At 53.2% G+C, this 16,016-nt stretch overlaps 3 protein-coding genes across 8 annotated transcripts in view; 2 read left to right on the top strand and 1 right to left on the bottom strand.

The window, feature by feature from the left end:
• LOC137775639 (cyclic AMP-dependent transcription factor ATF-7) overlaps window positions 1-5,708 on the top strand; it is an 89,780-nt gene extending 84,072 nt beyond the window's left edge. For all 5 annotated transcript variants that reach the window (XM_068561677.1, XM_068561679.1, XM_068561674.1 and 2 more), the window contains one exon: window positions 380-5,708. In XM_068561677.1, the coding sequence (XP_068417778.1) occupies window positions 380-597 (218 nt within the window). In that variant the 3' untranslated portion in view covers window positions 598-5,708. The remainder of the gene's footprint in view (window positions 1-379) is intronic.
• A 3,339-nt stretch (window positions 5,709-9,047) lies between these two features.
• NPFF (neuropeptide FF-amide peptide precursor) lies at window positions 9,048-9,561 on the top strand. The gene is given in 2 exon segments (XM_068561708.1): window positions 9,048-9,277; window positions 9,411-9,561. Coding segments are annotated over 2 exon segments (327 nt in total). The 3' UTR covers window positions 9,508-9,561.
• Window positions 9,562-9,843: 282 nt separating this feature from the next.
• On the bottom strand, window positions 9,844-15,108 carry TARBP2 (TARBP2 subunit of RISC loading complex). Of its 2 annotated transcripts, none has more exons than XM_068561566.1 (9): window positions 14,814-15,108; window positions 14,098-14,262; window positions 13,168-13,270; window positions 12,474-12,569; window positions 11,842-11,914; window positions 11,505-11,622; window positions 11,066-11,193; window positions 10,434-10,635; window positions 9,844-10,277 (listed from the first exon to the last, which is right to left on the bottom strand). In XM_068561566.1, the coding sequence occupies exons 2-9, from the start codon at window positions 14,255-14,257 to the stop codon at window positions 10,120-10,122; spliced, it is 1,038 nt and encodes a 345-aa protein (XP_068417667.1). In that variant the 5' UTR covers window positions 14,258-14,262; window positions 14,814-15,108; the 3' UTR covers window positions 9,844-10,119. The 2 variants fall into 2 exon arrangements, with proteins under 2 accessions (XP_068417667.1, XP_068417666.1); XM_068561565.1 differs by having other exon boundaries at window positions 14,098-14,267; window positions 14,814-15,107.
• Between the last annotated feature and the right edge of the window lie 908 nt (window positions 15,109-16,016).

Below are 16,016 nucleotides of genomic sequence, written 5' to 3'. Positions count from 1 at the left end.
ATTAATAAGAGAGGATAGCTAAAAAGAGATCTATTTTAAATCACCTTTAAAGACATGAATAAGAGGAAGTGTGTTCCAATAGGGGTAATGAACTGTGCAGAGACCTAGAAGCCAGGCAGTGTAATTAACATGTTGGGGGTTTGCTTTATTGGGATAGATAGGTTAATTTTGGCCTAGCTTGCTTCTCTTCTCACAACTTCCAGTTTCCGAGCCCATTTATGGCTTAGAAGCCAAGATTCTGGGAAGTTTTCCCCCCTAAAAACATGGGCTTCATTTTCCTTTGGGCTCCTTTAGAATTATGGCAAAAGGTAGTTCTGCCTGTTTCCCCATTCTGTTTTCTAACCACTTGCTCTCTGCTTTTTGCCCTCCTTCCTGGCAGAAAGCCCCAAGGAAAGCTCAGAGCCAACGGGTTCTCCAGCCCCTGTGATTCAGCACAGCTCAGCAACAGCCCCGAGCAATGGCCTCAGCGTTCGCTCTGCAGCTGAAGCTGTGGCCACCTCAGTCCTCACTCAGATGGCCAGCCAAAGGACAGAACTGAGCATGCCCATACAGTCGCATGTGATCATGACCCCACAGTCTCAGTCTGCGGGCAGATGATGCCTCCCCTGGTGGAGAGGTCCCCAGCCAGAGCTCGCCCGCCCGAGAGCCAAGAGAGATGTCATCTTATCCTCTCCCATCTGCCTTGGACACGGCAATATGGGGAGGAAATTGTGTGTTGTGAGTAATGGTCAGATGTGGGGCTTTTCTCACATGGTCATTTGCGTTGACACCTGTACTAGGAGCCTCCCAGTCCCAGAGCCACATAGATCATACCCCAAGGGGGAAGTTTCTGATGTACCCACAGCCAAAGGCCTTTCCCGATGGTCCGAACAATCATCCCTGCCCATGCACGTGTACCTGTCTCTTTTAACACTAACCCTTGTACTTCTAGGTTTCGGTTTCTCAGTTCCCTCTCTTTCCACCAAGCCATGGCTATTACCTTCTTGATTCTTAGCAGCATGCCACTTCCTGCTAGGTAGAGGGAGGCTAGAGTTGATGGCATATCAATGGCTGACCCATCCCCAGCCACCCCATGGACTCAGGACTTTGTCTCCCAGTAGCTGCTTATTTATCCCTTTTTCCCCTCGGTAAATTCTAGTTAAAACATTCACTTATGGAGAATGTAAGGTTACCTTTGATGTATGAAGTAGCAGTATTTCCCAGCTCTTCCATAAACTTTAGTCCTTCTCCCTACTTGCCACCAAAACAAAAACAGAGAAATGAAACCTCAAACGGTCTAGTCCTTTCTCATTTATTTCCAGAGCTATTTGGGTACCTCATTTTATGTCTTGAGTTTTCCCAGTCTAGTGGTGGGGTCTTTTCCACCTCCCACTAAGCCTTGGCAACCTCATCTTGTGGCCTTATTAGATACTGCTTGGTAGTGAAAAGGGAAAGAGCCCAGGATCTGACTGGCTGGTTCCCTTCCCATCCCCGACTCCATCCTCCTTCAGTTCTAATCATCAGGACAGGCAGGAACAATGTAGTTTAAAGCTTGTTCCATCAAGTTACTAGATGGATTCTTTTATGTTTTACAAGAGTTTACTGGCCAAAGCATACATACTGCTTTTGGTCATCTTTCCACTCCTGCCTCTCCCTCTTCGTCCCCCTGCCTGCATTCCTGCCTCTGTTTCTCTTCTATAATTAGTTCTGATGCAGCCCTCTGGAAGTTGTCATGTAGGGGACCCTTGTGCTCCCTCACCTCCCCTCGCCCCCCATCTCTCAGTCTCACACGTCTGTCTTCTTTTCTGGGTGAGGGTCTGATATTCACAACTGGTCCTCACTGGATCTACCTTCGCTCTCTTTCACTAGGCTCCGAGCCTAGCCACTAGGTCTCTCTGGTTCTGTAGCGTTTCTTTAGCTCTTTTCTTCTCTCTGCCCCCTGGATGCAATGCTTCTCCATAGTCTACGCCCCAGGACCCTGAGGCATCATAGCCGAGGTCCTGAGTGGGTTTTCTTGAGTATAAGCTAGGATGGGGGGAGGCACGGGAAGGGGAGGTGGAACACTGATGTCAGCAGAAGAGCCCTGCTTGTTGAAGAGTCTGACCTGCCTGGGAAATTGGTGACTGTTGCTCTCAGCCATTCTTACTTTGAAAAGTTGTGTTGCAGGGGGGAAATTCATCCCTCTTGTCCCTCTTTCTTCCCCATTCAGACTCCTCATCTTCCTTTGGCTCTGAACTATGCAATTTCTACCAAGGCCATAGGAAGCAGTCCAAAGCCAGAGGCCTGTGGATAGATAGGTCAGCTTTAATAGCCCTTCAGTATGAAGCCCTTCCAATTGTCCCCGAGCCACTTTCTGCCATCTGCCCAAGCCAATAATGTCCTTTTCTCGCTCTCTCCTACCTCCATCTTATACATGCATACAAAGTAACTGCCAGCTTCCTTATTTTATCTTCCAAAATTGACTATCATAGAGGAATGAGGAAATGTTCTAAGCTACAAGATTCCCATCTCCTCAGACTGATAAATTGGTGAGCCAGTCAGAGGGCATGTTCTACTGCATTTGTTTTTAATTTCCCCTCCTGCTTTTCAGAGCTGGTGTTGAAGAAGCCACACCTGGTGAAGAGAAAGGAGAGAAAACATGGTTTTCTCATCCTCCCCCACCCAGGACCCAACAGGAACAGCCCCTGAGGTGACTCAGACTAGCAAATGGCACGGCAGATGGTCAGGATGCAGGTTACCACCTCCAGGGACTCCACTTGCCTTTAAAACTTCACAGCCATAACTTGTGCTCAGGACTTTTCCTTTAGATGGCTGCTCCCTGGGATTTTCTCCTGCCTTAGTTGTGTTTCATTTTTTGTTATCTTTATGTCCCACTTGTAGCCTTGCCCTAAAGCTTGACTGCGTTTATGGCTCCTAAGGAGCCTTCATAAGACCCTTGACTGTTTTTCTTCCCCCTTCAGTCATGTGTTTTTCAAGTTAAGAATCAGTTCGTCGCTGCACACATGCCCTGCCTCACTGCTTGGCCATGGAGGAAGTCTGAGTCCTGCCAGTCTGTCCCTGTGTAGGATGGCTAATTTATGTAGAGGGTCTTATTTAGTTTCTTAATCCCCATGTCTAATTCTCTTGAGTCCTTATTTCATTTTCATCAGTGGGAAGTTAGTATTGGGAACCTAACTGAGAGGCATTGGCAGAACCTTAGTAGTAAAGCAGCAGTGAAATGAGGAAGGAACACGACAGGACCTCCCCAACCCCAGACAGCTCTTTAGTTGGTCCTTGGTCTCACTAAGAAGGGAGAGCGATTGCTTGCCCTGAAGTCTCTCCTATAGTCAAAGGGAATGACATTTACCCTGTTATTGCAGCCAGCTGTGTGGCCACTCTCCCCTGCTCCTTGCTCTCCAGACTCCTTTGGACCAGAACAAACATCATGGAGGGTGTCACTTAGCTCTTTTTAAGGAACATGGCCTTTCTAGGGGCCTAAGGGAAGACACTTTGTAAAAGGGACTGGGAATGTGGATGCCTTAGAACTCTTCTAAGTGAACACAGGACTCAGGCCTCCCACTTCACTCCAAGGACACAGCAGCTAGAGACCCAAGGCCATAGAGAAAGGGGCCAGAACCAGGTCTTCTGGTCCACAGACTTAATGCCCCATTGTCTTAAAAGAAAGCTTGCTTAGAGTTGAAAAGTCTGAGAAAGCCTCCCACGCTATTAGGAAGGACTAGAAAGAGTACAACCTCCTTTACTTCATCTTTCCCTGTTGGTCGTACACCCAAATCTGGCTTCCTTTGGCCTCTGCTCCTCTCCTTGGCCCTAAGTCCTAGACTGTATACACTCTGGGTGGCAGTAAAAGAGGAGATGGCCTAACTGAACCTCATTTTGCTGCCTTCCCTGTGCCTGTTCCATTGTTCCAGTTCCTTTGCCGACTTACTGCCCTCCAGCACCACCCATCCTGGTAGACAGGGTGCTTAACTGTAACCACGCCCCATCTACAGCCTGAACCACCAAGTAGACACCAAAATATTCCTCCTCTGGTTCCTAAGTCCCCCCCGCCGTTTGCTCACACTGAGAGGCTCCTTTAAAGGTGCTAGCCCTAAGACAGCTCTTCCCCACAAAGTCCCCTCTTCTTTCCTTCCCATCCCCAAATCATTATTTTTCATTAATATTGTACATTGTATACACAGGAAGGAAATGTACTTTTTTTTTTTTTTTTATGTCATAACCAGTCTGTTTAGAATCCAGTCCTCCTAGCTGTATCACATATGCCTTTGTTGATATGCTCTTTCTGCTTTCTTTAGACTTTTGTTTGACTGGGGCGGAGGGAAGAGCAGGACAGGTGAGGATCCTAAGGCAGATTAGAGGCCCCCCATCCTCCTTCAGCCTCCCGCAACCCTAATCATTCCCTTCGTAGTACAGACTGATTTCTGTTTCTGTTTGCACACATGCAGGTGCACACAGACATAAATCCTCACCATCCCAGGGTGGTGACCCAGCAGGGATGAGTGTAGGTGGTTGCTAGCCAACATTCCCACCCTCCATACCAGTTCATTCGTGTCTCTTTGGGGTAAAGTTCTTCCCTGGAATGAGAAAAGGCTGGGGAGAGTAGGGCAGCTTAAGGCAGCTTACATCCTTTGTAGGTGCAGGTTTGTATTGTAGCTGCTAGGGTTTCTCTTTTTAATGGGGGCTGGTAGCACAGAGCTATCTCATCAGCATTAACTACTGGTGAGTGAGGATTTAGCTGTAAGAAATGGCTTTGAGCACTAGTTTCATTGACTTTCCCTTAGGGCAGTGGTTCTCAGAATGTAGTCCAGGACCAGCAGGACCATCATCTGGGACCTTGTTAGAAATGCACATTCAGGCCCCATCCCAGACATACTGAATCAGAAACTCTGGGGATGGGCTCTAACAAGCACTCAGAGTGATTCTAACACACACTAAAGTTTGAGAACCATTGCCTTAGGGGCAAGCTGGGAAATTCTTACAGGGTATCAAGGATATTTTAAGTACCATCTTCTGCCTTAGCACTATCATGTTTTTCCATTTCCTCCAGTCCCTCCCTCCACTCCCATTAAAACAACAACAACGTCACTCATCTCAAAATCTAGGTTTGTCTTCCTCTGCTTACTCCTAAAACCTGTCCTGCGTGGGTCTGGACAGGAGTTGTCCCATATTCCCTTGCAGACTGGTCACTCCATGTTCTTTGTTACAGGAAGGACCGGCTGTCCTGTTCTCCCACTCACCCCGCCCCCAGCACACACCTTTCAGGCAGGGAGATGAGCCTTCAGCCCCAACAGTGGAGGCTACAGCCTCCTGACATGGTATCTGTTGAAAAGCTGTGTGTACCTATGGTTATATCTCTGTTCATCTGTATATCTTGACATGTAGCAACACCTCTCCATGTCATCAAGGAACTTGACTCTGGGTCTGGGTTTCCCCAGTCCCCAGTGGTGGACTTTGACAGGTGGGAGGATGCAGTGCTACAGGCTGTTTTGTTATGAAGCTGTCTTCTCCCTTTCCCTCCACGCACTTCAGCATGATCCCTGTGAGCAGGCTCTCACAGTCTCCTGGGACGGGGCTGAGGCAGAGGCTTCGCTCTATTCTCCCTGACCGTCCCTCCTCCTTCCCCCTTGCCACATAGCAGTTATCCCCCAGCCATGCCTTCTCCTCCCTCCCTTGCCCTGACATATATTGTGCCTTATTTATGCTGCAAATATAACATTAAACTATCAAGAGAAGCACTGTTCCGTCTGATGTTTCAGTACCCTGATCTGCAAGTCCCATTGTCCATTCTTTCTGGGAATTCATTGGGCTTTCATGTCTGCGATCTTCACTCTCCCATTTCTTAGGACAGAAACAGCTGGCATTCTTATCCCTCCTTTTTATGCAGGGGAAGACACAGCCTAGGGGAGGTGGGTGGTTTGTATAAATTACGTAACACAACAGAAGGCTCAGATCTGTGCACTGCTCTTAGGGACAAGGGCCCTTGACATTATGGGAGCCCTCACTAGAGAACTTGTGTGCTTTGCATGGATGGGGCTCGGAGGGCGGTGGAAGGCAAGTGGCCTCTTAACCTTTCAGTGTTATGTCCCCCACGCCCGCAATTAAAAAATAATAAGCCCTACCTACCTTCAAGAAGTTTCCAGCATGCCTGGGGAGTGCACTTAGACGCAGACAGAAGGAGAAGTGCTCTATGATTCTATGAGTTCTATGTGTGTGGGGAGGAGGGGAGTCTGGAAATGAGAGGCGGAGTTTATTTAGAAACAGGCAAGATAGTTTACAAGAAAAACAGGTAGTGCTCAGGAACTATGGGGAGGTGTGGGGCAGTCACTTCTGATTTCTTGCATCTGTGTATTCCTTGATACCACAAGTGAGGAGGGTTACCAGGCTAAAGAACTTGACCAGGAGATAGCCGGGTACCTCTGAGGGGTTTCCAATAGGAGAGAGGAGATTTACATGCTGTTTGTTTGTGGCTGGTGTTTGGTACAATTGACACAAACAGGGAGCTCCAGTCTCCTCTGGGGAGCGGGAAAGGCAGTGGTGGTCTTCATTGTGGTCAGGAGCACATGAGAGTCCAGAGAACAGTAAAGGAAGTTGCTGAAAGCCAAATACCGAAACCAAGATTGAGAGATTTTGGAGGTGGGGATGAGACTGAAGGGAGGACAGTTTCCCAAGTTAAAAGAATTAACCCATTCCAACTTCTAGCCAAAGGAGAGACCCATCACCTCCATCCAGGACACAGGAAGCAGCTAGACCAGCCCCTTTCTGAATGCAGCCTCAGCTCAGATCCACTCGTAACTGGCGATCAGAGAAATAACAGAGGGTAAACATTTATTGTGTGCCTGCTATGTGCTAGGTGGAGTGCTAGATGCTTTGCATTCATCAAGTTATTTACTGTTTACAGAACCTCTTGATAACAGGAGCAGTTACCTCATGATACTGATGATGACCCGAGGTTTAGCTTGAGACACTTGCCCAAGGCACACAGCGAAGTGCAAGAGCTGGATTAAAATGGCTCTGACCCTGGAACCGCTCTGCAGCACCCTACCTACCCTCACACCTTGCTCCTCTGAACTTGGTCAGATAAGAATGGACAAGGACCTCGAGATGGCACAGGATCCATTTCCCACAGAAGAACCATCTCCTCATGGACTTGATGCTCCCATTTAAGAAGTGGTGAAACTACAAGATGTAATGATGATGAATGTCAGGTTCTGTGCTTGGGACCAGCGGTGAGACAAAGCTTACAAAAAGGTTCACCCTAGCTTAGGCTGCATTGATAGAAGTATCAAAACCTGACCTAATCTACCTATCCTAAGTATAAGTTGGTTTCTAGATGCCTCGCTTTAAAGAAGGGGGAACGCTTCCCCTTGAACAAAGAAAGACGAAAGAAAGAATGAAGGAAGGAAGAATGAAATCTGTCCTCAAACATGGGAAAGGCTTGTAACATGAGAGATGAGAGGTGTTCTCTGAGAGTGAGGGAAACCAGGACCCCTGGTGGAGGCCACAGGGAGATGAAAGCCAGATCCTTGCAAGGATGATTCTGTCTGGACTGTCTGAGGAGATGGCAAGTTCCCTAGGACCCAGGATAATCACAGCTAACGTTGTGAGGAAGCCTGCTCTATGCCAGGTCCTGTGCTGAATGGGTTACAAAAAGTATCTCAAATGATGCTCACCTTAGGAAGTGGTTCCTTTTAACGCTGCCATGTTTTAGGTGAAGAAACTTCTTACAGAGAGCTAAGCATCTTGCCCAAGTCTGATTCACAGGCCCTTTATGTCATGGCACCTCTCCAGCATCAAGAACCACACTGGGGCTGCTGAGGAAGGGACTCTAGGATCAGAAGGGAAACTGTACCAGATGACTTTGAAGGAACGCTTCCTGAGAGGCAGTGACTGATTTTTCCTAAGGTGGCATTCTAGGCACCTGCCCCAGTAGGTCAGAGCCAGAGCCAGGCAGAGGCTGGCGTGACCAGAGGGAGGTGGACACCCCAGTATCCTGCCCCTGCCTTTCTGGGACTCTGTGGGGTCAGGGCCTTAGGACCTCCAGCCACCCTACCCTTTAACAAACTGTTCCAGAAAAAGGAAATGGCCGGGCCTGACAATGCAGAGCTGTGACCACAGGGTGGCAGCAGTGCTTCGGCTGCAAAGCACTGCTCCCTAGGCTGAAGTGAGGCAGGTCCTAAACAGTGCGAGTGACGATGGGGGTCTGTCTACAAACATCTGAAGCAATCTCCACTTTCTGGGGGCTCTGAAACCTTTTAGTCTCCTGTATCTCACTTTTCTATCCACAGGCAAATCTCAGCGTATTGATTCCATTTTTGACCCTCCAACAGGCACGTACACATGGGTGTGAATGGGCTGCGTGCCCCTTCCTGCAGCCTCTCCAGTCACCAGACTGGGTCATCCTGGCTGACTCTGACCCTGGCTCTTCCCTCCTTCCTTCCCAGGACATGATGCCTAGCCTGACAGGACTTTCTCTATGCTTTTATTCTACAAGTTAGGAAAGAGGAGGTGATCAGTTGGAGCTCTCCAACCTGTTGAGGGATTGGGAGTTCTTGAAGGTCCCCCAGGGCCTGGCTCTGACAAAGCATCTGCAATTAATGATGCTTCTTGAGCTCTGGAGACAGGATTTATGCATCTAATAAAGTCTGTAACTCCAGGCTTAGGGGCTGGGGCCGGAGGCTGAGAGCAGGAAGTCCCACGGGGGCCAGAGGAAAGGGGGGGTGGTGGTCCCAGATGGCTCTTAATGGAGCCGTGCATTTCCACCGCCTGCTCTAGATTCCCCCTCAGGCTGCTGTCGGGGGTGAGGAGCAGGGGGACAGCAGGTATAAGAGGCAGGTGTGGCCAAAGGAAGGCAGATGGCAGCATGGACTCCAGACGCTGCTGCTGCGGCTAGTAACAGACTGGGGCCGCGCTGAAGGAGCAGGGGGCCGGGATGAAGGAGACCAGAGCGTCACGGTAAGTTAGCATGCCCACTCCCTTGTCACCATTTTCCTGTACCTCAGCTTGAGAATTGTACTCCAGGTTCAAATACTCTCTCTGGCTGCCAGGGTCACTGGGTCCTCACATCTGACAAAATGACTCCTTAGCCTCCTACAACTTGCCCCCGGAAGCCACTCCCTTCCCCTCGTGACCTAAATGCCCAAGGCCTTTGCCCAGCTTCCTTCCCGGATGCCCCTGTACCACAGGAGGAAGACAGTGGAGCCCGCCCACTGCAGGATGCCCAGCCCCCCGGGGCACTCTTGCGCTCCCTGCTCCAGGCCATACAGAGACCCAGCCGGAGTCCAGCCTTCCTGATTCAGCCCTCCTGATTCAGCCCCAGAGGTGAGTCTAAGAGGGACACGGGCAAGGCAAGGGCCAGAGTGAGAGGAGCGGGAGGGCAGCGGGGAAGGGGGGGCACTGGAAGGGCCTACAGCTGCAGCTGAGGATGGATCTCTCCTAAGGTTTGGCAGAAACACCCGGGGCTCCTGGAGCAACGAAGGGCTGAGCTCCCCATTCCGGAGCCTGGCTGCCCCTCAGCGCTTTGGGAGGAAGTGACATGCCATCCTTTGATGTTTGCATGCAAGGCCCACACCCAAAAGTGCCATGTGTCCCCCCAATAAAGCTGTCTGGCTTCTGAATCAGTGTGCGTGTCTGTCTGTCTGAGACTTGAAAGGGCCGGGAGGGAGTCCCAAGAACCACAGCCCCCTCCATCTCCGCCAAACCAAGCTCTCCAGGAACAGGTGATGGAGTTCCCAGAGGTCAGTGCACCCAACCTCCCGCCACCAGAAAGGCAAACATGGGGACCTGTGGGGAGCAAAGTAGGGAGGCACAGCAGGGGAAGTGACCTGGTGCTAACCTCTGCCACTGACTACTCAGGGAAACAGAGCAGGGTTTAAGAATCCAAAAAGCAGCACGTTTATTTGAGGCTCTTATTGGAGAGCCCCCGATTTCATTCCCCTTCGTCATCACCAGTTACGTGAGGACAGAACCTGGGCCAGCTGAGGCCCCTGGTTCCTGGCCCTGTGCCCTCCTCAGCCTGCAGGCAGGCAGTCTGTGTCAGAGGTAGAGGTGGCACCTCCATGGGGTACCAGAGCTGGGCAGATGCATGGGCCGGGGGCACGAAGAGCAGGGAGCAAAGGACGAATGTCCACGAGTCCAGCCGGGGCTTTATTTGCTGCCCGCCATGATCTTGAGGTACTGCAGGGCACGGCGCGCAGCCTCGCCTCGGGCTGCCTCCCTGGTAGATGCAGAGCCATGACACACGGTGGCCGGCTGTGTGGACAGCTCCACCAGGCACTGGCAGAGCCCACTGAGGCTCAACTCCTCTGCAGACCAAGAGAGAAGAGAGAGGCAGTGCTAGGCAGGAAGGCAGCACCGGGAAGGGGGTGTCCACGTCATCGCCATGCCCTCCCGAACCCTTACTCCCATGCATACTTGCTCTGGTCCAGTCCCACCATCCCCCGGCCCCCCAGCAGCCATACCAATATCCAGGTAGCTGACATGGAAGGCCTGCTCCTCAGAGAGCTCACTGAGGACACTGCAGCAAGCGGGGCCCAGAGCGCCCAAGGAGCCCGCGGGGCAGCTGCGGAGGGACAGGATCTTCTCTCCCACCGAATTTCGCAGAGAATCCCAGGTGCAGCCTGGGCCCCGGTTCCGAAGTCCATCTAGACGGGAGCCCACACCCTGACAAGATGGGGACAGGAAGAAGGATGCAGCCAGGGACTCTGAGACCCAGGCATTTAACAGACATCCTACGTCCAAGGAGAGAAAAGCCCAAAGAACGCTTCCTCCCATTGCCTCCCCCAGTCAATCCCTGTGTGGCCACCTCTAACTATCAGACCGTGGACCGGATGGCCAGGCAGCCTTCCTCATTCCAGTAACAGAAGCCTACAGGGCCCCTGCCCTGGGCCAGCCCCCTCCCCCAACGCACTCACCGTGCAGGCCTACAGCTGAGGCTGAGGGGGGGCCCAAGAAACCCTGGGTCTGGTAGGAAAAAGGGCAGAAGCAGCCCTGGGACCCAGAGAGGCTCACTTCCAAGTCACAGACCTGAGTCCCCAGTGCCCTGCCCTGGCATGGAGGATGGGGCACGGGGCCTGGCCCACAAGCCACTCACAATGGAAAAGTGATCGTCATCAGGCTCTGCCTCATTCCCCTCCCGGGCATCCAGAGGCACCGTGTGCACTCGAAGCAGCATTTTGGCCGCTGCATTACGCTTTGCCAGCTTTTTGGAAGTGCCACTGCCTGCATGGGGGAGAGGGTTGCTGAATTATGGTTCCCAATAGACCCAGTGCTTCCACCCAGCTCCAACTTGGGCTGAGGGTCCCCTCAGGGGATGTCAAATGAAAAGGGGAGCTCAGGACCTGCCATGCATCCGAGAACCTAGCCGGCCAAAAGAGGAGGGCAGGATAGGGTGCAAGGAAAAAGCTAGGAGGAAGGAGCCAAGCTCGGGGTCTCCGCCAGGAAAGCAGAGAGAGGCTGGGAGCTGCCTGTGGCTGTGGCTGGTGTGCTGGGGGATGGACAGTAGCTATAGGAACTCCCCTCCGCCCAGTTACCAATCTCAATGAAACGCTCCACCCGGCAGGTCATGGTAAACTCTTTGCGGTGGGCTGGCCCAGACTCCTGGGTCACTGTGTACTCAGGCAACCGCCAGCCTTTCTGCACCACCAGCTCCTTGGAAGGGAGAAACAAGGGTGCACAAGACAGTGAGAAAAGAGTCCTCAAATCCTCTCCCCTTCCCACCCTGAAAGCCTCAGACTCGGGGCTAAAGAAGGAATAAAGGAGGGGTGGGAGAAGCCCTCAGAACAAGGCAACCGCCCCACATCAGCTTCCCCCATGGCCCCTGGTACAAGGGAAGACAGGCATGCATGGGAAATGAGGATGGGGACACACCTGCAAAGCACCAACAGGGTTGCACTCAGACTGCTGAGGGGAGACAGGGGGCTGCACCTCCATGGGGGGACTCCTGAAGGAAAAAGGGCCCAGGGCCAAAGCTGAGGGGGCTGGTTCCTTCGGCAGCTGCCCATGAGTCCTAAGCCCTGCTCTGGTTTCCCCCACTGCCATCTCCCTACTCCCCGCCAGGCAGGCAGCTGTCTCTCCAAACGTCAAGCCCGCTCTCTTGCCCCTCCCACCCTAGCAAGGTCTCCTCCAGGTCCCAGGCCCATTTCGATTTTCTGGAACACTTGACCATCACCTCGCCAGGACAATGGAGAGGGGTATATATCCAGTCCCCAGAAGCACCTGATGGGACTCAAACACAGGGCCATCACGTGGCCAACTCAGAAGAAAATGGGGCCTGCAAGACCTTTAACATCAACCATGTGGCTACTGAAAAACTGTAAATTACCTCCCATCCCAAGAGCTTACCAGCTGGTGCAAATTCTTCAAACTCTGGTCCCCAACTATTCCATCCTCTGTTTACACTCAGACTTCCTCATACCTGACCAGCCTGGGTCCAAGGGCTAGGGCGCCAGGAGCCAGGACCCCTTCCCGCCCCCCTCAGGCAGTCAGGAAACACAAGATACCTGGTTGGGACAGCAGATGGAACAGGAGTAGCAGCCGCTGCAGCTGTAAAAACCGGCACGTCCTCAGGCAGTGAAGAGTCTAGGGGAGAAAAAGAACTTCCCGAGGGGAAGGGGGCCTTTGATTCACACCCACGTGGGGTGGGGGTGGGGAATAAAGGGTGTGGGACCCAGGTCCTCCTGACCTGCCCATCCCCTAAGAAAATCTCTTCCCACTAGAGACAAAAACTCAGGGAAGCTCAACCACCAGTTCCTCCTGAGATCTTTTGCTGCCAAACACTTGATCAAAAAGACTAAGAAAAGTGGGAGGAGAGTCTCTTCCTACCCAAGAACCATGGGAGCAACAAACACCAACCTGAGTGTGGAAGAGGGAATGACATCTTGCTGGAGAGGGGAAGTATGTTGGGGAGCAGCTCCCTCCGACCTCAGCCTCCACCCCTCCCCCTCCCCAGGCCCCAACCTGGGCCCCAAACCACAGCCATAACCCCTCACTGGGGCTAGCCATTGTCCCCCAGAATCCTTCACAGCAGCAGGAGCCCTGGAAGCATCCTGCTTGGGTTCCAGAGGAAGCTCTCAGGAAGAGGCCAAGTCAGCGTGGTTCAGTGTCACGAGGCCAAGCCTACGGGGCAGAGGGGCTGGTGCAGGGGCCTGGGTTCCTGACAGAGCCTCTAGGATGCCTCGGCTGTTCCTCCCTCACCTGCTGTCCTCCAGGGCCGGCTCCAGCATGCTCCCCCCTTTGAGGTGTTTGAGGGCCACCTCGGCTGCCTTGTGCTTGGCTGCCTTCTTGCTGGGGCCCTGACCTGAGAGAGGGGGTGTGGGCAATACTGGAGGTCACTGGAAGGACAGAAGAGAAACCAGCATCCCACAGCCTCTCTCCTCACAGCCAGAAGGAGTCAACCAAGCCCCCTCTCACCAACCTCCCCCTGCCCAAGACTGGAAGTGTTAACACTAACTGCTGGAATGAAGGGCCCTTATCTTTCCACGAGTTCCCCAAATCAAGCCATGCCAGGCAGAACTCCTCCTGAGGTCAGACACTTTGTCTGGAGGTTCTTTCTCTGCCTTACTTTCCTCTGGGAAGCACTTTCTTTTCTCTCAATAAATAGAGCTGGCTGGAAAAACAGAAGGAGTGCAGGCTCTAGAGTCAAAACCTGGCTCTGCCACCTACTAGGCATGTGACCTTGTCCCAGTCATTGAATCTCTCTGAGCCTCGGTTTCCTCATATTCAACATGAGGATACTACCACCTACATCACTGGATTCGACCACGGTTTAAGGTAAGTGTGAATTTGATTAGGCTGATTAAGCACCTGGAACAGAGTCCAGCACAGCGGGCACTCACTCCCCCAAATGCTGCACTGAGATTTCGATTTATCTCCTCTTACTTCTTCCTCCAGGATGACAACGATCTGCCGGATCACTGTGGCAGCGCGGTTTGCTCCTCTAACTCTCCCGAGTCCTACCCACCTCCTCACAGACCTGTTCTCCTAATCCAGTCAGTGATTTTTCCCCTGAAATCTCTCCTTCCCTCACTGGTCTTGGAGAAAAGGACTGTGAATAGACTCCAAGCAATAAAGCCAATGGGGCCCTGTGAATGCACACCCCAGCCAGGCTGCCCAAGCCTTCCTCACCAGTGCAGCTGGTGTCGCCAACGGTGACCCGGAAGGTGAAATTAGGCTGGTGGGCTTGGCCCTCGGCTTTGAGAAGGTCGTACACGGGCGTCTTCCCTATTCTGGTCCCATACTCCTGCAGAAGGCTGATCGGGGTCTTGCCCGGGTTGGCTGCCAGCATTTGCTCTATACTGGGGGGAGGGGCACAGACCCTCATCACACCTCCCCTCTCTGCACCCACCTGGCCAAGCACTGCCATATCAGACCCAGCACACTATGGGGGACATAGGATCCAGGGGACCTTAGGCAGCCACCGTCTGGGTTCAGTGTGGAGTAGAGGTGCAGGCTGGGAAAGCAGGGTCCACTGCCCCAGGACAAGCGGGGAAAGCACTGTTCCCTGTCTTAGTAAAGGCGAGGGATCCTGTACCCCAGTGCAGTTTGGAAGTGCATGTCCCCTGACACAGTGCAGGCCAGGACCCCAGTACCCACCAAATGCACTGAATGTCGGGGGCATAAAGCCCAGCGCCCCAGTGCAGTCTGGGAACCGGGCCAACCCCGAACTAGCTAAAGCTGGAGGCAGTGGCCACTGCCGGGGTGCATGCCGGGAACCACGGCCCACTACCCCAGTGCTTGCCGGGAACAACCCTCAGGCCAGGTGCATGCTGGGGCCGCGACGCTACTCCCTCCGCACCGTGCCAAGTTATGCGCCCTGCAGAGATTGGTACTAGGCGGCTCACCTGGGCAGCCCGCAGCCCGTGGTAGTGCCGGAGCCCTGCTCCTCTTCACTCATTCCCTCCTCCGTCCCCGCGGGCGCCACCGTGACTACAGCCTCCACGCGCCCCAATACACCGCCGACGAGCTAGGGCCGGGGCCAAGCCCCGAGTCGCGGCCGGTCGGGCCTGCCGCGGAGCATGCTGGGATGTGGAGTCCCCCGCCCACCCGACTCTAAGAGTCTCCATCAGGAGGGGAGCTATCCGCCCCGCAACCCTCCGCGTGGTTCGCCCAGGCAGGCAGCACCGCCTTCTGGAAGGAGCGGACTCATCCACTGTCGCTTCCCGAGCTGAGGGTGGTATTTTGTTTTTTGTGTTTTGTTTTTAATATCGCCCCGCCTCCTTCCTTCCGCGTCTCCTAGCCTCAGGGCTGGGGCTCTGGGCATGCGTACTAGCAGAATGGAAGCGTCTAGGGGCGGGGCGGTAAGGGCGAACTCGAGATGGGGGGGGTGGGGCCTTCGGGTCCCTTGAAAACTACAGAACCCAGGAGCTTGCGCGTCATCTTTGTCACAGCTGGAGGGGCAGGGTCAAACGTGCACGAAAAGTTTCGCGTCGTAATTGGTTATTCCCGACTGCGCTCGCTTGCTCTAGGAGGATTGCGACTGGTTACTTCACCTAGAGGGGCGGGGACAAGGGAAGAGTCAACCCCCTTGACCCCGCCTCTTTCTGAGAAAAGGTTGTGATTGGCCCAGGTGCAAGGCTGCTGTCGGTTCCTGACTCTGCAGTCTGGGAGGGTGAGCCCTGCCTGGACGCGGGAGGGCACTATCCTCTGCCCCTCAGGGCACCGGGGCAGTTGTAAATCCTAGCCCATCTCAGTCTCAGTTCCCGCTCAACCTTTGGCCTAAGCCCCTGGCTCTCGGGCCTTCGTCTCACAGAACCTGCTTCTTTTTCCTAGGTTGTCCTTCACCTCCCTTCCCCTTAATTCTGCCCTGCAGCCTGTCGGTTTCCGCTTTTCCAAAGCCTTTTTAGAATGGCCCTACACCTTTCTGTAGCTGGTTCCCCTACGCCAGGAGACCCCCCCTCTGGGGACTGAGAATCAGGCTATAGTGGGACAACAGGATTAGTAGGACTAAGGCACATAGTGGTCTCATTCCCTCTGCCGTGGGTCTTGGGTCTCTCAGGTAAAGAGAGAGCAAGAGAGGATTCTGGCCTCTTAAGACTAATCGACTA

This window comes from Eschrichtius robustus, chromosome 13, assembly GCF_028021215.1.
Source record: "Eschrichtius robustus isolate mEscRob2 chromosome 13, mEscRob2.pri, whole genome shotgun sequence".
Taxonomy (NCBI): domain Eukaryota; kingdom Metazoa; phylum Chordata; class Mammalia; order Artiodactyla; family Eschrichtiidae; genus Eschrichtius; species Eschrichtius robustus.
The sequence above is the reverse complement of the archived record's forward strand: the minus strand, read 5'-3'. Positions and strand labels throughout refer to the sequence as shown.